We start from the raw sequence: 25,459 nt of genomic DNA, 5'->3' as shown, positions 1-25,459 counted from the left end.
TGACTCAGTTATACATACATATCAAATACCTTCTAGTACTTTCTAGGTACCTAAAATGTACAGTCAAAAATTCTGAAACCACAGAGAGAACACTCTATTGCAGGATGCTAAGTAGGCATACAGTAAAAGAAAGTCTCCATAATTAAAGATTTAAGAAATACTGGGTTAAACAAAATTAACAGGTTTATTTGTAGAACTTCCTAAAAACTTTAAACTTGCTAATTGAGAATCTCCAAAAGCAGAATTACCCAAACTTATGTGTTACAAAACTCTTTCCCACCTTATACTGCTCATTACCAGAACCTGTTAACTTTTCCTTTTCCAGGGAACACAACTGAGAAAATGCTCATTAAGCAATAATTCTTTTCTTTCACACCTACTTCATACTCAGTATGTTTAAGAAAATGGCAATATCACTAATTTTATGATTTATCATAGAAGCCAGTCTCAGCATCACTTAAATAGACCCAAAGCCATTACACAGTATAATTACAAAACAATTTTTAAGGATTCATTTCAGAATATTTTTTAACTGCAGCTCTCTAACTGCTTTTAAATACGATCTCATTTATGAAAATGTCACTTATATATACCACTGGAACAAAAAGGTATAATCCCATATTTATTTAAAAAAAAAAAAAAAACAGCAAAATCTGTTAAGAGCTGTGTGAAGTTTAAGTGAATTGACACTCTCTCGCTGAAGCCAAAGGTAAAACAGATTATGAAGGACAAAGTACATTCCAAATAATCAAGAATAAGAGGAAGACAAAATAAATTTGGAAAATAGATACACTATTTTTCTCTGGAAGGTCACATGAAATGTTCGTCCTGCAATTTAAAAAATTTTTTTAAAAGTCAGTTCAGCATTGTTTAAATTTGCTTCTCAAATTTATTTGACCATAAAATCTTTTTTCCCCTCAGTAACACTAACATCCCAATACAATCTGATAAATAACAGTTTTACCAGTATTTCTGATTGGAAAAACCTATCAAAAGAGAATTGTTACCCTCATTAAAACCTTTAACAAGCAGCAGGTATTCACAAAGTAAACCTCTAAATTTTCCCATCTAATCTCATCCCCACTCAGTTCCTCTGCCTAGAAATTGTATTTCAATAATTAATATGTGGGAGAAAACAAAGACAAATTTTGTCTTAACAGTTAACTTTCAGAACCATACACCAAAGAGGAGATAAATTTTGGATATTCCTGGAATCATGTAAAACTCTGTCCAGGTTAAAAGCAGGACCTTCGAAATGCCTCAAATACTAGTTCTTTATTTCTTGCTCCATCACCTGTTTCCTCAGTAGTGAAGCACTGAGGAATGGGGGTGCTGGCTGTGTGAAAATGTCTAACATTTAATCTCCACCCTAAAATCTGAACCTCCACTCTTATCTGAACCTTGTCTACACCAGATCTTTTGTTTTCTTTTATAGTACTGTATTTTTTACTTCCTTTTTCCTGGAACAAGAAAAGAAATGATCTGCAACCAGAAAGCCAGGTACTTGACTAGGTGAATGCTTCATCACTCAGTAACACTTAATTACCAAACCAAGCACACTGGGGGACTGTAAATTCATTACCCTACAGCTCCAAACTAAATTATGTCTTTCGGATAACCATTCTGCTACCCTGAGACATAGCAAAAGTGTAACTGATTCTAAAGTCAGCTTTCCCACTAATAATCTCAGCAAGCTATTTATAGTTGTTTGTTTTTTGTGCAGTTTTTTAAGTCTACTCTAAATTTAAACCTGCTCTTCATTTTAGAGGCTGAAATTAGCATTAAGTTAAATACAAGAAAAAGAGACACTAATCAGCACAAGCTACCTCCTGCTCAGTTCTTCTTGAAAAGGGCTACGAAGAGTAATTTTCCCGGATAGCTTCAATTCTCTTACAATCGTAATTCCCTTAAAAGGTGTTTTTCTTCCAGGGGTAAGGTCGTTGTAAATCTCAATAAGGAAGGTAAGAATTCAATTCTTTTTACCTACAATAGCCCAGTTAGTACCAATTTTAGAGCATATCAGTCATTTCAGATATAATTCTGACAATTCCTTTTGAACTCACTGTGCCTGCGTGTTAAGTCACTTCAGTCGTGTCCGACTCTTTGCGACCCTATAAACTGTAGCCCGCCAGGCTCCTCAGTCCTTTGGATTCTCCAGGCAAGAATACTAGAGTGGGTTGCCATACCCTCCTCCTGGGGAATCTTCCGGACCCAGGATACGAACCTTACATCTCCTGCATTGGCAGGTCGTTTCTTTACCACTAGCGCCACCTGGGAAGCCCCTTTTAACTCACACCACTTTCAGGTTACTTATTAAAATGACTAAATCTCAAATCATGGAATAGAAGGGCCTAACTTCAGGTTTTAGCTGTTCTAGGTAAAACATTCATTAAATGTAGGCCAATATTTCTCATAAGGAAGTGTTTCAAATGGAAGCACACTCAAGTGATAAATGAAGTACGATCTCTCTCCACGGTCATTTCCGGGCCCATTCGCCAAGGTATTGATCAGCATTGGGTTCTGTCGACATGGGGGCGGGGGGGGGGGGGGGGGAGGCAGGAAGTAAGATCATGCGTAATGTCATTATCGTATAGTTCTATTTTCTGCTGGGCGTGCCCGAAAGAAAGCAACTAAAATTAAGTATTTTTTAAAGGATAAATCCTAGAACCATGCGAGATAAATTCAAGAGACCTCACCTGATGTTCCACAGGTTGCCTCACTCACCTGGACTCTTTTGAATTCACTCCCCTCCACACCTCAGTTCCCTCAGCCCTCGCCCCTTTTCCAATACACACACTGCTCTTCCCTCCTGGTTCTCTTCTTGGCGCAAAGCCCCCATTCGGCCCCCCAGATCTCCTCTAGGGCCCGCCCTCCTCTCAGGTGCCCTCCTAGGTCCACCCCCCCACACTCCAGCTCCCCGAAGCGGCCCCCGCCCCCAGCAGCCTCAGCCACCGCGGGACGCCCCCGGCCCAATACTCAGATTTCGCACCCTCCACACTCCCGCTCCCGCCGGCGCCACCGGCCTCGGCGGCGCCCGCACTGCACCCCAGCACCGCCCTGCAACACGCCCCCCGCCCGCGGCCCCCTTACCACACATGCTGCAGGAGGCACGGTTGGCAAGGCGAATGGCGAGCGGCTGGCGAGTCCGGGAGCGTACACGAGCCTGTAGGGCAACCCGTGGGCTTGGATACCAAGGGGGCGCCCACACGACTCCCTCAGGGGATGCGACGGCGGAGGCAACGACAGCGGTCTCGGCCTCCCGGGCTTGCCAGCAACTGCCGCCGGGCCCCGCCCCCCGGCGCGCACCGCGCCGCCGCCGCCACCGCCCGCAGGTCCCATTGGGCCGCGCCCGCGCCGCTCATGCGCAGGTCCCGCCTCCTCGCACCGCCCCGCCCCGCCCCGCCCCCGATCCCACGCAGGCCCTGGCCTGCTGGCGGCGGAGACGTGGCACCGGTTCGTGGCCGCATCCGCTTGAGGTTCCTGGAGACGCCCGCCCCGGGGGCGAGCAGCGCGAGGCACTGCCCTGCGGGGAATAAGGAACACGGCGGCTGGCAGGGAACGACGAAAGGATTAGTAAAGAGGATGGACTTGTTAGCAAAGCAAATAGCGTGCGTCGTCCGCCTCGTGTAGCCCAGGGCCCCAAGCCCCAGCACCCTATCGAGCGTAAAAGGAGGAAGGGAACAGGAGGCCTTACCCTGGGGGACCAACAAAAAGTCAGGGAGAGAAAAGGACAGAAGATTGATGAGAAATTGCAAAGGATTGAGTGAAAGGAGGGGAGAAACGCAGTATTCAGGTTCGGCCAGTCTTTCTGGTGACAGGAGATTCAGGTCCCAGCTTAAGCTTTAAGTCACATGCGTGGCCTCTAAAACCTCTGCTCCCCATCCCCACCGTTTTTTGCAGAGGCGGAGGGGCTGACTGTAAGGTTCAACTATCGAACATTATGCGCTCGGGTTTAAGAAACTCTGCTGGCCCAGGCTTCGGATGGCCAACAGGAGAGGAGTGTAGGAATTGCCTAGATTTGACAGCCTTAGCTTGGGCTCATGAATGATTAATTCTATGAATTAAGGCACCATTCCTGCCAAGAGAGACTTAATCAGAGAGAGATGATGTTTCTGAAAATTTACTACCTCAGCATTTGCTTTAAGAAGACTTAACTGCTATCTTTAATCAAATGTAGAGCGCTATCATAATTCGATTAATGGCCCAAGACTAGAATCAAGTAAAATTTATGTAATATACAGAATACCGCATGATCTTCTGACCCCACGCCTCTCATACTACTGATGTCTTCCTAGTCTACCTTTCAGCCCTTGACACTCTGAACAGGCAGTTTCTCAACATCCTCAATCTTTTGCACGTGTTAGATAATCTTCAGGGAATCCCCAGCCCGTCTCTGCCTAAGTACTGCTTCTTGGAGAAAACCCGTTTTGTCTTCCCCAGAGAGACTTAAGTCTATTCGTTAACCTCTCATTCTTTGAGCTGCCGCCTTTAAAGCAATATGCATCTATATTTTATGATTTTTTTTGTATATTTCCCTGCAAAACTAAGCTTCTTGAGAGTAGAACAAGTCTTTGCATACCCAGCACCTAGTATACCCTTGCACAAAGTAAGAGATCAAAAATGTTTCTGAATGAGTGGGAAAAGTCCTATGTTCTTAGCAGAATTGACTTTCTATGGTTGGTTATCTAATCAAGAGCAAAGGGCTTTCCAGTTTTTCTTAGAGGAAAAAAGATGTCCTTTTAGCATGTATCTGTAAAAGATGAAAACACTAATTCAAAAAGATACGATGCACTCCAATGTTCAGCACTATTTACAGTAGCCAAAGTATGGAAGCAATCTAAATGTCTATTGACAGATGCATGGATAAAGAAGGTGCATTATATTCCATTACATATTCTATATATATTCTATATATATATATATATATATGATGGAACTTTATTCAGCCATAAAAAGAAGGAAATAATGCCATTTGCAGCAACATGGATGGTCCTAGAGATTATCAAACTAAATGAAGTAAATCAGACAAGCACAAATATCAGACGATATCACTTATATGTGGAATCTAAAAAATTATACAAGTGAACTTATTTATAAAACTGAAATAGACTCAAAGACATAGAAAACAAATTTATGGTTACCAAAAAGGAAAGGGGGGACGGATAAATTAGAATTTGGAGGTTAACATATACACACTACTCTATATATACTATATGATAGTAGTGTGTATATGTTAACCCCCAAATTCTATATAATAGTATATATAGAGTAGTGTGTACTACTGTAGTAGTGTATACTATATAATAGATAACCAACAAGGACATACTGTATGGCACAGGAAACTATTAATACATTCAACATCTTGTAATAACCTATAATAGAAAAGAATGTGTAAAAGAATGTGTAACTGAATATATATATATGTGTATATAACTGAATCACTCTGCAGTACATCTGAAACTAACCCAACATTGTAAATCAACTATACTCAATAAAAAGTTGTTTGTTTTCAAAAAAAGAAAAAAGATGCCCTTTTATCACTGTAACCAAAGGAAGGCAGGAAAATGTCACATTTAACTAATTAAAGTATTTCTCACCTGAAAGTCGTTTAATATTTCAGGCCCTGAAATAGGCTCCTTAATTACCCATAGCAAAGTTTAAAAACAGTGAGCTGTTTGCTGTTTGTTAATAGACCAAGAGGCAAAAAAGTCTCTGTGCATGTACATATTAGCCCCAGAACTGTCATCTAAGAGGTTCTGGCAGAATCTTCGTGATATTGCCAAGGAGTGAAGGTATGATTCCAAAGTTTGAACATTACTTTTGTGCATCACCAGAAAACCTGTTGATGCCACAAAGAAAATGTTACCCAGTGTCACCAAAGTTCTCATGCTCAAACTTAATTATCTGTCGGACCCTGGCTTTCCTCTTCTGCTTGCTCATCTATCGTGATTATCAGTTTGTCTTGTCCGTTCTACAGCTATTTTGGAAGATGCTTATGCACCAGTTGCCAGGAAGAAACTTTGAAGGTCAATATTTTCCCAGCCCAACCTTGAGCAAGCTCACCCACCAACTGCAACAAAGAGCCTTTGTAACCATCAGTCAAGACACTAATACTGAAGAATTTTGTCTTACCTCCATCTCCACAGCGCTTTGCCATAGTTGGACCTTTGGGGATACGGACTGGAGGAGAAGGAAAATGATCTATGAAAGAAACAGGACATCTGGGTCTAATTCAAACATCTAAGGAAATGGAAAAGATTTTCTTTCCTGAACGAAAGTTCTGAACTAACTGAACTCAAAAAAATGATAATAATAATAATGACAGTAACAAGGTGTAATTCATTTTCTTTTTATGTAAGTCCATTTCCCTGATCCTGTTGAATATGATGGTTCTCAGCCTTCTCCTTGCCATGCTAACTGATGGGCTGAAGGCCATTAGAGATTTCATTGTCTTTGCTAATGAAACAAAGAACCATAATTGAAATAGCTTTATAAGATTTTTAAATGCCCCAATGTTTGTGACTTTTGTTATCCCTCATCTGGATTATAATAATAAGTAGCAATAAATTACTAAAATTAAAAAGGCCTGGGTACAAAATTCTAGTTGTAAGATAAATAGGTCCTGAGGATGTAGTGTACAGGATGATGACTATAATTGATGAAACCATATTGTGTATTTGAAAGTTGCTAAGATATTAAAAGTTCTGATCCCCAGGGACAAATATTATAGCTGTACAGTGATGGATGTTAACTAGACTTATTGTGGTGATCATTTGTAGTAAGTACAAATCCATAATTTTATACACATGGAACTAATATAAGTCAATTATATCCCAGTACTTTTAATTAATTAACTTTTATTGTTGGCTGCACTGGGTCTTTGTTGTTGCACACAAGCTTTCTCTAGTTGCCGCGAGCAGGGGCTACTCTTCACTGTGGTGCATGGACTTCTCATTGCAGTGGCTTCTGTTGTTGCGGAACACAGGCCCTAGAGCACAGGCTCAGTAATTGTGGCCCGTGGGCTTAGTTGCTCCTCAGCATGTGGGATCTCCCTGGAACAGGGATGGAACCCGTGTCCCCTGCATTGGCATGTGGATTCTTAACCACTGGACCACCAGAGAAGCCCCTATCTCAATATTTTAAAAGGTCTGTGCATTAAAAGAATATGGGAAGCAGGGACATGAATAGCCCACTTTTTCTGGAGTTATGTGGAGAAGTGTACTTCAGTGAACAGAGAAGATGGTAACAAGGATCAAAGGAAAAAGAAGTAGGTTGAGCCACAAAGGCCTCTGAGAGGAAAGTAACAGAACAGAAGGCACCAGTCGCGGCCTCAGAAAGACCCCTCTAGTGAACCCCTTTGGTTCCACCACTACCCCAATTAATCCTATACACCTTCACACCAGAGTGATCTTTCAAAAATCTAGATCAGATCCTGTTTATCTCTGCTTCCAATTCAGTGGGTATCCTTCACCTGCAGGATTAAGTCCAGACTCCTACGCACACACCATTTGTTATTCAGATCTCGCTCTTGTCAGTTTTATTAGCATCATCTCCCACCATTCTATTCAAGCATCTTATGGTCTAACTATATTTAATCTATTGGCAGTTCCCTAAAGAAAAATCCTGAACTTTTGCATCTTTGCATTTTCCCTCTTTAAAAAAGAAGCATTAAGATGCTTCCCTCTCTCCTTCTCTCTCACTCTCTCTCTCCCTGTATGTTCTAATAGCTCTGTTTTTCTAGAGAACCCTAATACATCCAAGGTTGATCTTACTGATTTCCTCAGTGTGAATATATGTATTTATTTTAAATTTCTAGAGAAAACTCAAAACTAGTTGAAGAAGGGGATTTATTGGCTAACATAATTGGAAGGACAGAGATACAAACTGTCTCAAGTACATCTATATCCAGGGACACAAACAGTGTCAGAACTCTTTGTCTCTCTCTGTGACCTCATGGACAAGGAAAAGACCTCCACACAGCTCTGAAATCACGTATTTCCAGCTTGCAGTCCAAGGGGAGGGAGGTTACTTCTCCATCCTCATTTTTTATATTCTAGGCAAGGATTCTGATGGATCTAGTGTGAGTCATATGCCCCACTTCCATGGAAAAGAAGACAGGATATGGTGATTGGGCAGAGCCACATGGAGTCAGGAAGATGTAGAAGGTCTTCAAAGGAAAGGATGAAAAGAATGAGGGGTCACCAAAGACACACAATCAAAAGATGTCCACTCCTCAGGTTTGAGGACAAACTTGAGGTACTGACTCCAACTAGAATGAACAATGAACACACTTCCCAATACTCCCCTCTAGGGTGGCTCCAAATTTCCCCAGTAGGCAGAACCTGGGGCAAGTTTTCTACCTCTGCTAGAAAGAAACTCATTCGACTGCCAAGAAATTGTCAACAAATTGGACACCACGAGATTAACCAGTCCTGTCTACTATTTCTGTCCTCTAGGATGTGACCAGCGCCAAAATAAAAGTGGACCATTCTAGGGAGGTGCCTAGAGCTGAAAGACAGCTAGAAAAGTACAGTGACAGAAAATACTGTTTTCTGGAGTTTCTTCCAAAAGTGGATTCTGCAGACTGTAAGCACCCTGTGGAATTGTCATTGATAATTCTGATGTGGAGAAGCAGAGCATAAGGCTAGGAGTGTAAATTTACCCTCACAAAGGGATGTAAATTCCCACTGGACTGGAGAGTAGCTAGCTTCATATTCCTGCATTAAAAACTGTCCACCATATGCACTGCTTTGGCTCATAATGGTCTGGAGCAAGTAACAGATGGAAAAGACGTTTGTCCACTAGAAAGCAGCAGCTATGAAGACAAGAGACGCCTTTTTCCTTCTCTGATATAGTAATACTCAGGAAAGGTACATGGGTTCAATTCCCTAAAGGCAAAATAGTATAGTATTGTGCAAAGGCTCTGCAACCAGAATGCCCAGGGTTCATGTTCCCAGCTTTTCCCCTTAAGTTCTATGGCAATGGAATATGTACTTCTCTTCTCTGTGCCTCATGGAAACAATAATAGTTACCAATCTCATAGGATTAAATGACTTCATAAATATAAGGTGCTTACAACAGTGTCACACAGTGAATGTGCAATCAAAGTTTGCTCCTTTTATATACTTTGCTCATCATTCTGTTTAGGGCTTGTTGGGGCTCAAGGCAGGCACCCCAAAATATGCCTCAGACATATTATTTTGAATTCAAGTTACTTAAGAAATAGCCATTACAAGAGGGACTCTTTGACCCTCGTGTCTCTCTGAAAGCAGGAAATAAATCTTCCATGTGACAGGTACCCTTCCTGTACTGGGAGGTAGGAAGACATCCTTATCAGTAGAGATAAGGAATTCAGACCAGAAGGTTATCTAAACAAACTTTGTCACTTCCTTTCTACCTTACTACCCAAGTCCAAACTTTTTCCTTACTAATTGAGCGTGTGTGCTCAGTCATGTCTGGCTTAATGCAACGCAATGGACTGTAGCCTGCCAGGCTCCTTTGTCCGTGGGATTTTACAGGCAAGGATACTGGGGTCAGTTGCCATTTCCTCCTCCAGGGAATCTTCCCAAACCAAGGACTGAACCCAAGTCTCCTGCATCGGCAGGCAAATTCTTTAAACTGAGCCACCTGGGAAGTCCTACTAATTAAGCACCCAAACTTAAATTTCTTTGTTCTGTCAATCCCTCTCAACTTTGTCTGAAAATATAAAAGCTAACTGCTTTGGCCACTTCTTAGGTCGCATTACTATGAGACTTCTATAAGAATTAAATTTTTTTCTTTTTCTCCAGCTAATCTATCTTGTATCAATTTAATTATGTGTCCATTCATAAGAACTCAAGAGAGGTAGAGGGGGAAATTACTCCTTCCATGATAGGCTTCACCCTAATTTTGTTTAGTAAAAAGTCCTCCAGGTGCTCTCTTTACTTTTGGCCAATAATCTCTATTTCAAATACATATTGAAATGTCCCATAAAGTGCTTCCAAGAATATTTCATGTAACAAAAGTTTATACATTTTGAGAGGTTAATTTTTATTTTTGTTTTAGTGAAAAACAACTAACTAATGATTACTTTCTTTGGGGCTGTCCAGGAGGAGGAAATTAAATATAACTTAAAACATTCAAAATGAAAAACAATTACCTGATTAAACTACACCTAAATTAATATTTGATTGAAAAAATAACTTGAAAAAGTGGCTTAGTTAAAAATGTAAATTTGAAAAAAAAATTAAGTAAATAAAAATGTAAATTTGTTGTCATTTTAGGATCGACATTTGGCACTGTCTGCCACAAATAATTAAGCAGTAAAATTACTTACAAAGTTCTCCATGACTTACCAGGTTCTTTGTTAGAAGGCAACCAGCTTCAAATGAGAATAACTGATAACAGTAGCTTTAACAAGAAAACCTTTTATCTCACATGATACTCTGAAAATGGGTGGTTCCTGGACTAGCTCAAAGGTCAATAGAGTCCTCAAATATCCAGGTCTCCTTTTTTTTTCCCCCTTTTCTTTGCTGTTCTTAGCAAACTGGCTTTTCATGACCACAAACTAACTGTCAGAGCCTTGGACATCAAGTATTCATATTACAGTGTACCTAGCAGGGAGGAATGTAATGGAGAGGCAAAGAGCTTTCTTTACATATAAACTTCATTCTCTCTCAATCAAGGAAGACAACCTTTCCAGAACTTTCTAATAGACTTTCTCTTTCAGTTCACAGGCAGAGTTGGGTCATGTATCGATACTTAAGAGGCTTCCCTGGTGGCTCAGCTGGTAAAGAATCCACCGGCAATGAGAGAAACCTGAGTTTGATCCCCAGGTTGGGAAGACCCCCTGGAGATGGGACCGGCTACCCACTCCAGTATTCTGGCCTGGAGAATTCCATGAACTGCATAGTCCATGGGGTCACAAAGAGTCGGACACGACTGTGTCCATACTTAAGACTAATGACTGGCAAAGAAAAAAGGAGTCAAGATGTACTGAGTTAGACTAGTCATAATTTATCCCCTGGGACTGAGGTGAGACCTATCTTCCCTGGGGACAGGGCAAGCAAATGGTAACTGAGAAGACCTCGAAGTGAGAAGAAAGTCTCAGCATAAACTCTCTGGGTGTAAGAAGGGTAGGCAGCCAAGAACTTCTATAGCGTTGTCTGCACGAAGCACTGCCTACCTCTGCCCCATTCCAGCTGAGGCCTTCCACTTCACACTCAAGTCCTACTTAGCTTCCTGCAGTTCCAAATACATTTCACAGCTTCCAGATTCTGATTACAACACTGTGTGCTGAGAAATGTTCTCCACCTTTCCTCCTTGTTCTTCATAGCTGCTCCCTTTTGTAGAGAATCTTTCCAATAACTTGGCCTCTCAGTTCTGTGAGTTCCTATATTCCAGTAACTGAATCTCCCACCCCCACTCAGCCACTTATTTTGTGGCCAGACCCAAGACTGATTAACTGCATCTCCTCCACAATCTCAATTTCCTGTAGCTTCAGCTAAAGGGCAGGTTAATGTGCCTAGCTTACAAAGTAATTCCCAAAGTAAGTCTAACCTAAATTCATCCATAATGGCTCAGGAAACAAATTCTCCAACCGCAATGCCCGGTTCTATGAACCAAAAGAAAAAAAAAACTTCTCTTTCCAGCACTCACAACTGCTGGAGTTCTTTTTGTTTCCATCCCTATGTTAACCTCCATACTTTTGAGGAACAAAGTTCCAAAGATCCAACGTACTTATGTTTCCTTCCCTGATACTGTCTATGAATTGCTGTCTCTGAATTCCTAAAGAAAAACAAGAAGGTGAAAGGGAAAGTCATTCAGTCCTGTCTGTCTCTGCGACCCCATGGACTATAGCCTGCCAGGCTCCTCTGTCCATGAAATTCTCTAGGCAAGAATACTGGAGTGGGTAGCTGTTCCCTACCCACTATCAGCTATCAGTGGGTAGTTGATACCCTCCAGGGCATCTTCCCAACTCAGGAATAAACCCAGGTCTCCCTCATCGCAGGCAGATTCTTTACTGTCTGAGTCACCAGGGAAGTCCCATCAAAAACAAGAGAGACGTGTAATTTGCTATTTGGGTCATCTGAAAACGGTTACCCCTGTGGTAGAAAGTTGTTGTTGCTCAGTTGCTAAGTTGTGTCCGACTCACTGCGACCCCATGGACTACAGCACGACAGGCTTCCCTGTCCTTCACTATCTCCCGGAGTTTGCTCAAACTCATGTCCATTGAGTTGGTGATGCTGTCTAACCATCTCATCCTCTGCTGCCCCCTTCTCCTTTCGCCTTCAATCTTTCCCAGCATCAGGGTCTTTTCCAATGAGTTGGCTCTTTGCATTATGTTAATAGAAAGATAACTGTCGAAATTTCTGGCATGGCACACTAAGGCAGCTTTTCTCAATTCAGTCTGCTGTCTTGTAATCAATAGAAATTTTGTCTATATTCTAGGACTTAGTTCTTTATCAGTTTTCAACATTATGATTTTTTCTTTTTTTTTTTTTTTTTGGTCTTTCAGTGGGAAGTTACATGATACTACATTGGGAGCTACTAGCCAGATACCATTTTTTAAAAATATTTTATTTATTTGGCTGTATCGGGTCTTAGTCGCAGGACTTGGGATCTTTCACTGTGGCATGCAGGCTCAAGTGCTCTGGGGCACATGAGGTCTTAGTTCCCTGATCAGGTATCCAACTGCATCCCCTACATTGCAAGGTGGATTCTTAATCACTGGACCACCAGGGAAGTCACCAGATACTATTTTAAAACTAAAATTGTTTAGTGTTTAACAAGGTAAAAATTCAGTAAAAATATTTTAAAACATCTCATAAAAAGTGAAGCCATTTTAAAATATCTTAAGATTCTCCCTATTTACTTCTGTATTGAAAGAGTAAATAAATCAGATTGGGGGTAGGGAATGTATTTTAAACTGCTTTACACATTATGCAAAGAAGGAACCATGAGAAATGAAGAACAAAAATAAAAATATCCCTGGATAAAATCCACGTGTACAGAAGATGATTCAGGATGTTATAAATAACTCATATGAGGTAAAGCAAACATGCAATATTTATATATCATTCTCTGAAGGGACATATTTTATTAATCCTAGTTGCTTAGCAGATTAATAATAAAAGCTTAGCACATATTATCAACAAGTCCAACAGCAGGGCCCACAGAAAACTCAAATAAGTTTAAGGTGAGTTTGCTTCTTTTTCATCTGATTCATCATCCATAACCTAAAACAAACAAAAAAAAGAGAATACAAGAATTAAGGAGTAGAAATTGCTATTTTCATGATTTTAATCTTACTTGCTTACCTAAAATACTCTGCAACAATGCACACCAATCTAGTAAGAATAAATCTTGCATCAAAATCTGATATTCTAGCAACATAAAAGCCAACTGAATATTCAGTTCAGTTCAGTCGCTCAGTCGTGTCCGACTCTTTCCGACCCCATGAACCGCAGTATGCCAGGCATACCTGTCCATCACCAACTGCCGGAGTCTATCCAAACCCATGTTCATTGAGTCAGTGATGCCATCCAACCATCTCATCCTCTGTCATCCCCTTCTCCTTCTGCCCTCAATCTTTCCCAGCATCAGGGTCTTTTCAAATGAGTCAGCTCTTCGCATCAGGTGGCCAAAGTTTTGGAGTTTCAGTTTCAACATAAGCCCTTCCAATGAACACCCAGGACTGATCTCCTTTAGGATGGACTGGTTGGATCTCCTTGCAGTCGAAGGGACTCTCAAGAGTCTTCCCCAACACCACAGTTCAAAAGCATTGATTCCTCGGTGCTCAGCTTTCTTTATGGTCCAACTCTCACATCCATACATGACCAATGGAAAAACCATAGCCTTGACCAGACGGACCTTTGTTGACAAAGTAATGTCTCTGCTTTTTAATATGCTGTCCAGGTGGGTGTAACTTTCCTTCCAGAGAGTATGCATCTTTTAATTTCATGGCTGCAGTCACCATCTGCAGTGATTTTGGAGCCCCCCAAAAAATAAAGTCTGACACTGTTTCCACTGTCACCCATCTATTTCCCATGAGGTGATGGGACCAGATGCCACGATCTTAGTTTTCTGAATGTTGAGCTTTAAGCCAACTTTTTCACTCTCCTCTTTCACTTTCATCAAGAGGCTCTTTAGTTCTTCTTCACTTTCTGCCATAAGGGTGGTGTCATCTGCATGTCTGAGGTTATTGATATTTCTCCTGGCAATTTTGATTCCAGCTTGTGCTTCTTCCAGCTCAGCATTTCTCATGATGTACTCTGCATATAAGTTAAATAAGCAGGGTGACAATATACGGCCTTGACGTACTCCTTTCCCTATTTGGAACCAGTCTGTTGTTGCATGTCCAGTTCTAACTGTTGCTTCCTGACCTGCATACAGGTTTCTCAAAAGGCAGGTCAGGTGGTCTGATAGGCCCATCTCTTTCAGAATTTTCCACAGTTTATTGTGATCCACACAGTCAAAGGCTTTGGCATAGTCAATAAAACAGAAATAGATGTTTTTCTGGAACTCTCTTGCTTTTTCGATGATCCAGTGGATGTTGGAAATCTGATCTCTGGTTCCTCTGCCTTTTCTAAAACCAGCTTGAACATCTGGAAGTTCACAGATCACGTATTGCTGAAGCCTGGCTTGGAGAATTTGGAGCATTAATTTACTAGTGTGTGAGATGACTGCAATCGTGTGGTAGTTTGAGCATTCTTTGGCATTGCCTGTCTTTGGGACTGGAATGGAAACGGACCTTATCCAGTCCTGTGGCCACTGCTGAGTTTTCCAAATGTGCTGACTTACTGAGCGCAGCACTTTCAGAGCATCATCTTTCAGGATTTGAAAAAGCTCAACTGGAATTCCATCACCTCCACTAGCTTTGCTCTTAGTGATGCTTCCTAAGGCCCACTTGACTTCACATTCCATGATGTCTGGCTCTAGGTGAGTGTAAGTGATCACACCATCGTGATTATCTGGGTCATGAATATCTTTTTTGTACAGTTCTTCTGTGTATTCTTGCCACCTCTTCTTAATATCTTCTGCTTCTGTTAGTTCCATACCATTTCTGTCCTTTATTGAGCCCATCTTTGCATGAAATGTTCCATTGGTATCTCTAATTTTCTTGAAGAGATCTCTAGCCTTTCCCAGTCTGTCGTTTTCCTCTATTTCTTTGCATTGATCACTGAGGAAGGCTTTCTTATCTCTCCTTGCTATTCTTTGGAACTCCGCATTCAAATGGGAATATCTTTTCTTTTCTCCTTTGCTTTTCGCTTCTCTTCCTCTCACAGCTATTTGTAAGGCCTCCTCAGACAGCCATTTTGCTTTTTTTAGATTTCTTTTTCTTGGGGATGGTCTTGATTCCTGTCTCCTGTACAATGTCATGAACCTCTGTCCATAGTTCATCAGGCACTCTGTCTATCAGATCTAGTCCCTTAAATCTATTTCTCACTTCCACTGTATAGTCATAAGGGATTTGATTTAGGTCATACCTGAATGGTCTAGTGGTTTCCCCAACTTTCTTCAGTTTAAGTCTGAATTTGGCAAGAAGGAGTTCATGATCTGAGCCACAGTCAGCTCCCAGTCTTGTTTTTGCTAACTGTATAAAGCGTCTCCATCTTTGGCTGCAAAGAATATAATCAATCTGATTTTGGTGTTGACCACCTGGTGATGTCCATGTGTAGAGTCTTCTCTTGTGTTATTGGAAGAGGGTGTTTGCTATGACCAGTGTGTTCTCTTGGCAAAAACTCTATTAGCCTTTGCCCTGCTTCATTCTGTACTCCAAGGCCAAATTTGCCTGTTACTCCAGGTGTTTCTTGACTTCCTACTTTTGCATTCCAGTCCCCTATAATGAGAAGGACATCTTTTTTGGGTGTTAGTTCTAAAAGGTCTTGTAGGTCTTCATAAAACCGTTCAACTTCAGCTTCTTCAGCATTACTGGTTGGGGCATAGGCTTGGATTACCGTGATATTGAATGGTTTGCCTTGGAAACGAATACAGATCATTCTGTCGTTTTTGAGATGGCATCCAAGTACTGCATTTTGGACTCTTTTCTTGACTATGATGGCTACCCCATTTCTGCTAAGGGATTCCTGCCCACAGTAGTAGATATGGTCATCTGAGTTAAATTCACCCATTCCAGTCCATCTTAATTCACTGATTCCTAGAATGCCAACATTCACTCTTGACATCTCCTGTTTGACCACTTCCAATTTGCCTTGAGTCATGGACCTAACATTCCAGGTTCCTATGCAATATTGCTCTTTGCTATTGGACCTTGCTTCTATCACCAGTCCCATCCACAACTGGGTGTTGTTTTTGCTTTAACTCCATCCCTTCATTCTTTCTGGAGTTATTTCTCCACTGATCTCCAGTAGCATATTAGGCAGCAAGTTAATTAAAACATTGGTCTCTGTTCCTTGTTCCAAAGGAGGTTTCCAAAAGCAGAGTCACAGGTGGACAAAGAGGACTATCATGATGAACTGGTATTTCCTAGCTCAATGACTTATAGAATTGATTTTTTTTGTTTTTATTTCAAAAGCATCTTATTTCCCTAAGCATGGTCCTAGGGAAATATACTGAATTGTTACTGCAAAAATATGTATTAGAAAAATGAATCCCTAAAAAAGGTAAAGAAACTACACCTTTATAGTTGCTAGAAAATATACTAGCAACTAATTACATTGGTCTTACTCAGATAAAAGTTCATTTTAAACCTTAGAAAAATATGAAGATTTTCATTTCAAGTAAGTTATGGAAAAATACTAATGAATACTCAAAGGAAAAAATGAAAGGATTAGTATCTTTTCATGAGTTAATATATTACTCAGATAATAAAAACCAACTCCTCTGGAAAAGAAAAGGGTTATATAAACCTAACACTATTTTTTCTCTTAACCACACCTAGTATAATTAAAACCAACTCAGGTTTATAATCCTACTGCCAATTCATCACCCAACCCTGGACAAGTGAATAAAAACCTTCCTTTGTCAATCTAGCAAAGTGTTAACTATTTTTTAAAAAGGCATACAGACGATAATGGGGGCCAAAATTAATTTTTTCAAAATCTAGATGAATCTGGTTCTGATCTGAGACAATCAATTCCCTCACAGATTCTTTTGGGCTGAATAAAAAATGGATATTTACTTTCAGGGAACTGATATTTTTACATCCTATCTCAGCACCATCCAATCAAAAAAATGTTGTCAATCAACTTCTATCTTAGGCAAAATATTCCTAAATTTGGAATAATGTTTCTAAATATTTAATGAAAACTATGTAAAGAAGAAGTACAACACACAAGGCTAAGTGTTACAGAAGAACACAGAGACCTAGGTACGATTGTAACTCTCTCAAGGAACGTATCCATTACCAGAAAGCTGAACGAGACGCACAGAAGCTTTGCACCAAAGCAGAGCTTAACGCCAACTGAAGAACTAGGAAGAATTCAAAGAGGAGACGGCGTGTGCTGGACCACAGGGACAGGTTTCAGTGCTGCCCAGAAAAGAGTGAGTCTCACAGGAGCTGAGAGATGATGCCCTCTCCTTAAAGGCACAGAATTACCTGGTGTTTTTTCAAATTTTTAATTTCCATATACTCTTTCCTTCCTTGATAATCGCTCTCCATAAGTCCTTGCCTCTTGGTTGAGAATTACTGCAGTGAAGGTCACTATTACTGCTGAGAAAAATACTGGTAGTATATATTCCTTAGATATATTTGGGCAGGAAAAAAATGTTGACCTCAGGCTATAAATAAAGCTCTAAAACTCTATAACTGTACTTTGTACAACAAAGTGTGATTCTTTGAAGGGCTTCTTGCCTGCATGTTTAAGAACAAGAAGTATTTAAATGTGAAGCAGTGGAGGGGCTCCCGTCGTGGTCCAGTGGATCAGAGTCCACCTGCCAATGCAGGGGACACAGGTTCAATCCCTGGTCCAGGAGGATCCCACATGCTGTGAAGCAACTAAATCTGTGCGCCACAGCTACTGAGCCCGTGTTCTGGAGCCTATGAGCCCCAACTACTGCAGCTTGCATGCCCAAGAGCCCATGCTTTGTGACAAGAGAAACCACCACAATGAGAAGCCTGTGCACCAAAATGAAGAGTAGCGCTTGCTCATTTCAACTAGAGAAAGCCTGCACACAGCAACAAAGACTCAGTGCAACCAAATATTAATCAATTAATTAAAAAAATATGAAGTAGTAGAGCTCTTCCACTAAAGACTTGTAAATGTCATCTATAAAATTCCATGATGTTTCCCTTTCATAATTTTTCTACAGTCAAAACAGCAATATGTCCTCTGTTTCCCAAGTACAAAATGAAAGTGACTTATTTAATATTAACAAACTGTGTTACTAGAAAATAAATGAGGTAATATTTGGAAAACTGCTGAGCACATAGCAGGTAATTATTAGCACTAAGATAATTCTCAAAGAAGGAGCCTGATAATAATGGTAACACAATGATATAGCAGTTGAAGAAAATGTCAGGTCATGAATTTCTTTTCTTTCCAAAAAATTCATTTTAATACTAAATCTAAACTGTCATACAATATTGGCATACCTGTTCTACGCCTTCTACTTCTGGAATATAAAACTGCAGCATGTTCTGAATTCCATTTTTCAGAGTAATGATTGAACTGGGGCAGCTGGTACAAGACCCTTGGAGTTTCAGCTGTACGATGCCATCTTCAAAGCCTTTATAGATTACATCTCCTCCATCTTCCTGCACAGTTGGCCTGTAGACACAGATATATTTAAAATAATATAAGTTTTTATTGAAAAAACTTAATACAACATAGAGCTTAGATTTTATATTAATAAATTCACAAAGTTAGAGTCACTTTTATAAACAAGAATAACAACAGTTAGTAGCTAGTCTCATTTGTAACTTTCAGATAAAATGCCAACTCATTCATACAAGAGCTTTATCTGCTTATTGCATCTTAATCTTGTATATCATTTAAGATTTCAAATTTCCTAATAATTATACTGATTACCTAAGATATACTCATTCACTTCTTTTAAGTAAATGGAGGGAGACTAACATGTGCTGGCTTTTTTTTTTTTTCAGTTAAAACTTTTCATTGAAATGTAGATAATTCAAAAAAATGCATAAATCACGTATGATCAATTCAGTAAATTTTAAAAAACTGAACATATATATGTTCTAGACCAAGAAACAGAACACTGGAACCCCAGAAGTCCCCCCTATTCTTCCTTTTGACCACTCCTCCCAACCAAAGGTAGCCATTATCCCAACTGCTATCACCACTGACAAATTCTGCCTGCTTTTTAACTTTATAGTTTATAAACATAAATTCCATTTAGAAAACACAAAGTATTAACTTTTTTAATCTGGCTTCTTTTTCTCTTTGCAAGATTCGTCTACATTGTGGCATATAGTAATAGTTCATTCAATCTCACTGCTGCAGAGTATTCCATTAAGTGAATATGCCAGAATTTATCCATTCTTTTTTTAATACCTATTTTTTACTTATTTATCTCTTTGGCTGCTCTGGATCTTAGCTATAGCATGTAGGATCTAGTTCCCTGACCAGGGATTGAACCTGGGCCCCGTGCATTGGGAGTATGGAGTCTTAGCCACTGGACTGCCAGGGAAGGACTCATTCTATTGTTGATGGACATCTGGGTTAATACCAGCTTTTGGCTTTTACAAATGGCACAGTTATGGAGATTCTTACAAATGTCCTATGGCATACTAATAAACTACAACTGGGAATGTACCCAAGAGTGAAACTGCTCATCAAGAATATGTTTCTGTCCAGCTTTAGTAGCTATTGACAAATGGTTTCCCAAAGTTATTTAAACTTATATTCCTACCAGCAGTACACGAGAGTTCCTGTTGCTCCCGAAACTTGCCAACAATTGGTGGTGTCAGTTTTAATAATTTTAATCATTCCAGTGGATCTGCAGTGATATTTCATTACAGTTTTAATCTGAATATCTGTAAGGAGGTTGAGTACTTTTTCATGTTTACTGTCATTTGGTTACTGTCTTTCATAAATTGCCACTCCAGCGCTTTTGTGAAGAGACTGCCCCAGGCTCTATTTGATTGTCTCTTTCTTAACATTATGTAAGAGATTTTAAATATATTCTGACATACATATTATAAATATCTTCTAATCTGTGATTTGCTTCTTTGCGGTAAGTGATATCTTTTGATGAAGAAGTCTTATTATTATTATAGTCTACTTTATGTCTTTCTCTTAAGTTTTCTTATGTCTTGTAAAAAAAAAATTTGCCTATCCGAAGGTCAGGCAAATAGTCTATTTTAAATTTCCTTTGTGATTTCTTTGTTGACCATTGGTGTTTTTGAAGAGCACTGTTTAGTTTCCACATACATACAGATTGTGTAGATACCTTTTGATAACTGACATCTAGCTTAATCTAACTGTAGAAAATAATATTTTCAATGATTTCAATCTATATAATTTGTTCAGGGTTGCTTTATGATTCAGAATATAGTCCCGTTTAGAAAATCTTCCATGTACACTTGAAAAAAAATAAGTACTTTCTTCTTGTTGGGTGTAATGTTTCATGTGTGTCAATTTAGTCCGGTTTGTTAATCATATGTGTAAAACTCTCATATCTTTACTCATCACTGTATGTGTTTGATCTACTTGTTACTGAGAGAGATGTGTTGGTCTCCCACCATAGTTGCGGATTATCTATTTCTCATTTTAGTTCTGTCAAATATTCTTCATCTCTTCTGAAGCTGTTATTAGATGCATATGTTTAAAATTAGTGTATATTCCTCACAGAAATTACCCTTTTATTATTATGAAAGATTTCTCTTTATTGCTAGTAATGTCTTTAGCTATAAAGTTTATTTTGTCTGATATCTGTACAACTGTACCAGCCTTCTCTTATCCATTCTTTGCATGCTATGTATTTCTCCATCTTTCTACTTTCAACCTTTCTTTGTCCTTACAGTTAAGATATGTTTCTCTTATAGGCAGTACATAGCTTTTTTTCAACAGGCAATCTGACACTTTTTTTTTTCTTTTTAATCTGACACTTTTATTTCTTGTTAATTAACCTATGTACATTAACTAATATATTTGGGTTTATACAACCATCTTATTATTTATCATTTTGCATTATTTTGGATTAAACAAGTATTACTTTATTATTATTCTACTTTACCCCTCTATTGAATTTTGGTTATATGGTCTTTTACTATCGATTGTTTATAAGATGCCTACTTGACTTCTTAGACTCTAATATAGATTAGTGCCGACTTCCCAGGTGGCTCAGTGGTAAAAAAATTTGCCTGCCAATGCAGAAGATGTGAGTTTGATCCTGGGTTAGGATGGTCCACTGGAGAAGGAAATGGCAACCCAATTTAGTATTCTTTGCCAGGAAAATCCCATGGACAGAGGAGTCTGGCAGGCTACACTCCATAGGGTCTCAAAGAGTCAGACATGACTGAGCATGCACAGCACAGCAAAATAAATTATACTTTTATTAATTCCCAGATAATGCCAAGAATGAAGAACACTTATACTTATCACCTTATACATTTTTGTCATGTATTTAAATTCTACATATATTAAAAAGCCTACAGGATATTGTGAGACTTTTTTTTGTCACATATTCTATGTCTATCATTTTTTGGGGCTGTATTTTCCATTCTCTTTTCTGTGCTTTAGCTGGATATTTTCTACTGCCCTTTTAATATATTCCAGTACATTAATCTCTCCAACAGTATCCAATGTGACATTCAACCTGATGAATTCTTAAGTTTAGCTATTGTATACTTTAGTTTCAGAATTACTTTTTCTTATAGATTCCAGTCTTCTGATGAAATTCATCTGATTTCTGTTTTCTCTAATGTTTTATTCACAATCATTTTAAAGATCAAGTCTGATAACTCTCACATCTAGTTTATCAATGGATTTGTTTATTTTCTGTTGGTTCAGTTTCCAAATTCTATGCCTAGTAATTCTGGGGACAATAAATGAGGACAACACATATGAAGAACAAAAGTGACTTGTGGCATCAGAGGGCAGACACACTAAAACCAGAATCACAGAAAACTAGCCAATCTGATCACAGGACGACAGTCTTGTTTAACTCAGTGAAACTAAGCCATGCTGTGTGGGGCCACCCAAAACGGTCGGGTCATGGTGGAGAGGTCTGACAGAATGTGGTCCACTGGATAGGGAATAGCAAACCACTTCAGAATTCTTGCCTTGAGAACCCCATGAACAGTAGGAAAAGGCAAATTGATAGGATACTGAAAGAGGAACTCCCCAGGTCGGTGGGTGCCCCATATGCTACTGGAGATCAGTGGAGAAATAACTCCAGAAAGAATGAAGGGATGGAGTTAAAGCAAAAACAACACCCAGTTGTGGATGGGACTGGTGATAGAAGCAAGGTCCAATGCTGTAAAGAGCAATATTGCATAGGAACCTGGAATGTTAGGTCCATGACTCAAGGCAAATTGGAAGTGGTCAAACAGGAGATGGCAAGAGTAAATATTGACATTCTAGGAATCAGTGAATTAAGATGGACTGGAATGGGTGAATTTAACTCAGATGACCATATCTACTACTGTGGGCAGGAATCCCTTAGAAGAAATGGAGTAGCCATCATAGTCAAGAAAAGAGTCCAAAATGCAGTACTTGGATGCCATCTCAAAAACGACAGAATGATCTGTATTCGTTTCCAAGGCAAACCATTCAATAACACAGTAATCCAAGCCTATGCCCTGACCAGTAACGCTAAGAAGCTGAAGTTGAACGGTTTTATGAAGACCTACAAGACCTTTTAGAACTAACACCCAAAAAAGATGTCCTTCTCATTATAGGGGACTGGAACGCAAAAGTAGGAAGTCAAGAAACACCTGGAGTAACAGGCAAATTTGGCCTTGGAGTACAGAATGAAGCAGGGCAAAGAACACACGGTCATAGCAAACACCCTCTTCCAATAACACAAGAGAAGACTCTACACATGGACATCACCAGATGGTCGACACTGAAATCAGATTGATTATATTCTTTGCAGCCAAAGATGGAGACGCTTTATACAGTCAGCAAAAACAAGACCGGGAGCTGACTGTGGCTCAGATCATGAACTCCTTCTTGCCAAATTCAGACTTAAACTGAAGAAAGTTGGGGAAACCACTAGACCATTCAGGTATGACCTAAATCAAATCCCTTATGACTATACAGTGGAAGTGAGAAATAGATTTAAGGGACTAGATCTGATAGACAGAGTGCCTGATGAACTATGGACAGAGGTTCATGACATTGTACAGGAGACAGGAATCAAGACCTTCCCCAAGAAAAAGAAATGCAAAAAGGCAAAATAGCTGTCTGAGGAGGCCTTACAAATAACTGTGAGAAGAAGAGAAGCAAAAAGCAAAGGAGAAAAGAAAAGATATTCCCATTTGAATGCAGAGTTCCAAAGAATAGCAAGGAGAGATAAGAAAGCCTTCCTCAGTGATCAATGCAAAGAAATAGAGGAAAACGACAGACTGGGAAAGGCTAGAGATCTCTTCAAGAAAATTAGAGATACCAAGGGAACATTTCATGCAAAGATGGGCTCAATAAAGGACAGAAATGGTATGGAACTAACAGAAGCAGAAGATATTAAGAAGAGGTGGCAAGAATACACAGAAGAACTGTACAAAAAAGATATTCATGACCCAGATAATCACGATGGTGTGATCACTTACACTCACCTAGAGCCAGACATCATGGAATGTGAAGTCAAGTGGGCCTTAGGAAGCATCACTAAGAGCAAAGCTAGTGGAGGTGACGGAATTCCAGTTGAGCTTTTTCAAATCCTGAAAGATGATGCTCTGAAAGTGCTGCGCTCAGTATGTCAGCACATTTGGAAAACTCAGCAGTGGCCACAGGACTGGATAAGGTCCATTTTCATTCCAGTCCCAAAGAAAGGCAATGCCAAAGAATGCTCAAACTACCACACGATTGCGGTCATCTCACACACTAGTAAATTTATGCTCCAAATTCTCCAAGCCAGGCTTCAGCAATACGTGATCTGTGAACTTCCAGATGTTCAAGCTGGTTTTAGAAAAGGCAAAGGAACCAGAGATCAAATTTCCAACATCCACTGGATCATCAAAAAAGCAAGAGAGTTCCAGAAAAACATCTATTTCTGCTTTATTGACTATGCCAAAGCCTTTGACTGTGTGGATCACAATAAACTGTGGAATTTTCTGAAGGAGATGGGCCTATCAGACCACCTGACCTGCCTCTTGAGAAACCTGTATGCAGGTCAGGAAGCAACAGTTAGAACTGGACATGCAACAACAGACTGGTTCCAAATAGGGAAAGGAGTACGTCAAGGCCGTATATTGTCACCCTGCTTATTTAACTTATATGCAGAGTACATCATGAGAAACGCTGGGCTGGAAGAAGCACAAGCTGGAATCAAGCTTGCCGGGAAAAATATCAATAACCTCAGACATTCAGATGACACCACCCTTATGGCAGAAAGTGAAGAAGAACTAAAAAGCCTCTTGATGAAAGTGAAAGAGGAGAGTGAAAAAGTTGGCTTAAAGCTCAACATTCAGAAAACTAAGATCGTGGCATCTGGTCCCATCACCTCATGGGAAATAGATGGGTGACAGTGGAAACAGTGTCAGACTTTATTTTTTGGGGGGCTCCAAAATCACTGCAGATGGTGACTGCAGCCATGAAATTAAAAGACGCTTACTTCTTGGAAGAAAAGTTATCACCAACCTAGATAGCATATTAAAAAGCAGAGATATTACTTTGCAACAAAGGTCCGTCTGGTCAAGGCTATGGTTTTTCCAGTGGTTGTGTATGGATGTGAGAGTTGGACTGTGAGGAAAGCTGAGTGCTGAAAAATTGATGCTTTTGAACTGTGGTGTTGGAGAAGACTCTTGAGAGTCCCTTCGACTGCAAGGAGATCCAACCAGTCCATCCTAAAGGAGATCAGTCCTGTGTGTTCATTGGAAGGACTGATGCTGAGGCTGAAACTCCAGTACTTGGCCACCTCATGCAAAGAGTTGACTCATTTGAAAAGACCCTGATGCTGGGAGGGATTGGGGGCAGGAGGAGAAGGTGACGACAGAGGATGAGATGGCTGGGTGGCATCACCGACTCAATGGGCATGAGTTTGAGTAAACTCCGGGAGATGGTGATGGACAGGGAGGCCTGGGCGTGCTGCAATTCATGGGGTCGCAAAGAGTCGGATACGACTGAGCGACTGAACTGAACTGAAAGTGACTTGGGATTATATTATACTAGAAAGGGTTCATCCTATCTTGTGGCAGCAGCTTAACCCTCTGTGGAATTAAGTTCATTCAATACTGGCCTATAGTTTCATAAGACTTGGTCTACCTCTGGCTTCTCTCTTTCAACGGTATAGTCCTCTAGAGAACCCAACTAAGAGCCTGGATGTTCTCTGAGGCTCCACCCTCCTTGACAGATCCCAAACTTCAACTTTTATCGCTCCCAGCACCATAAAA

The 25,459-nt window shown here is 40.0% G+C and overlaps 2 protein-coding genes across 4 annotated transcripts in view; both read right to left on the bottom strand.

Annotated features, from left to right (window-relative positions):
- The window catches only part of GFPT1 (glutamine--fructose-6-phosphate transaminase 1), a 61,415-nt gene extending 58,128 nt beyond the window's left edge, over positions 1 to 3,287 (bottom strand). Inside the window, exon 1 of the mRNA XM_043917594.1 lies at positions 3,091 to 3,287. Within this exon, the coding sequence (XP_043773529.1) occupies positions 3,091 to 3,097 (7 nt within the window). The 5' untranslated portion in view covers positions 3,098 to 3,287. The remainder of the gene's footprint in view (positions 1 to 3,090) is intronic.
- Positions 3,288 to 13,024: 9,737 nt separating this feature from the next.
- Positions 13,025 to 25,459, bottom strand: part of NFU1 (NFU1 iron-sulfur cluster scaffold) — a 29,922-nt gene continuing 17,487 nt past the window's right edge. For all 3 annotated transcript variants that reach the window (XM_043917625.1, XM_043917626.1, XM_043917627.1), the window contains exons 7-8: positions 18,536 to 18,710; positions 13,025 to 13,217 (exon numbers count right to left, since the gene is read on the bottom strand). In XM_043917625.1, the coding sequence (XP_043773560.1) occupies positions 13,173 to 13,217; positions 18,536 to 18,710 (220 nt within the window). In that variant the 3' untranslated portion in view covers positions 13,025 to 13,172. The remainder of the gene's footprint in view (positions 13,218 to 18,535; positions 18,711 to 25,459) is intronic.

This window comes from Cervus elaphus, chromosome 11, assembly GCF_910594005.1.
Source record: "Cervus elaphus chromosome 11, mCerEla1.1, whole genome shotgun sequence".
In the NCBI taxonomy this organism is placed as follows: Eukaryota; Metazoa; Chordata; class Mammalia; order Artiodactyla; family Cervidae; genus Cervus; species Cervus elaphus.
Note: the sequence above shows the minus strand (reverse complement) of the source record. Positions and strands in the feature narration are given on the sequence as shown.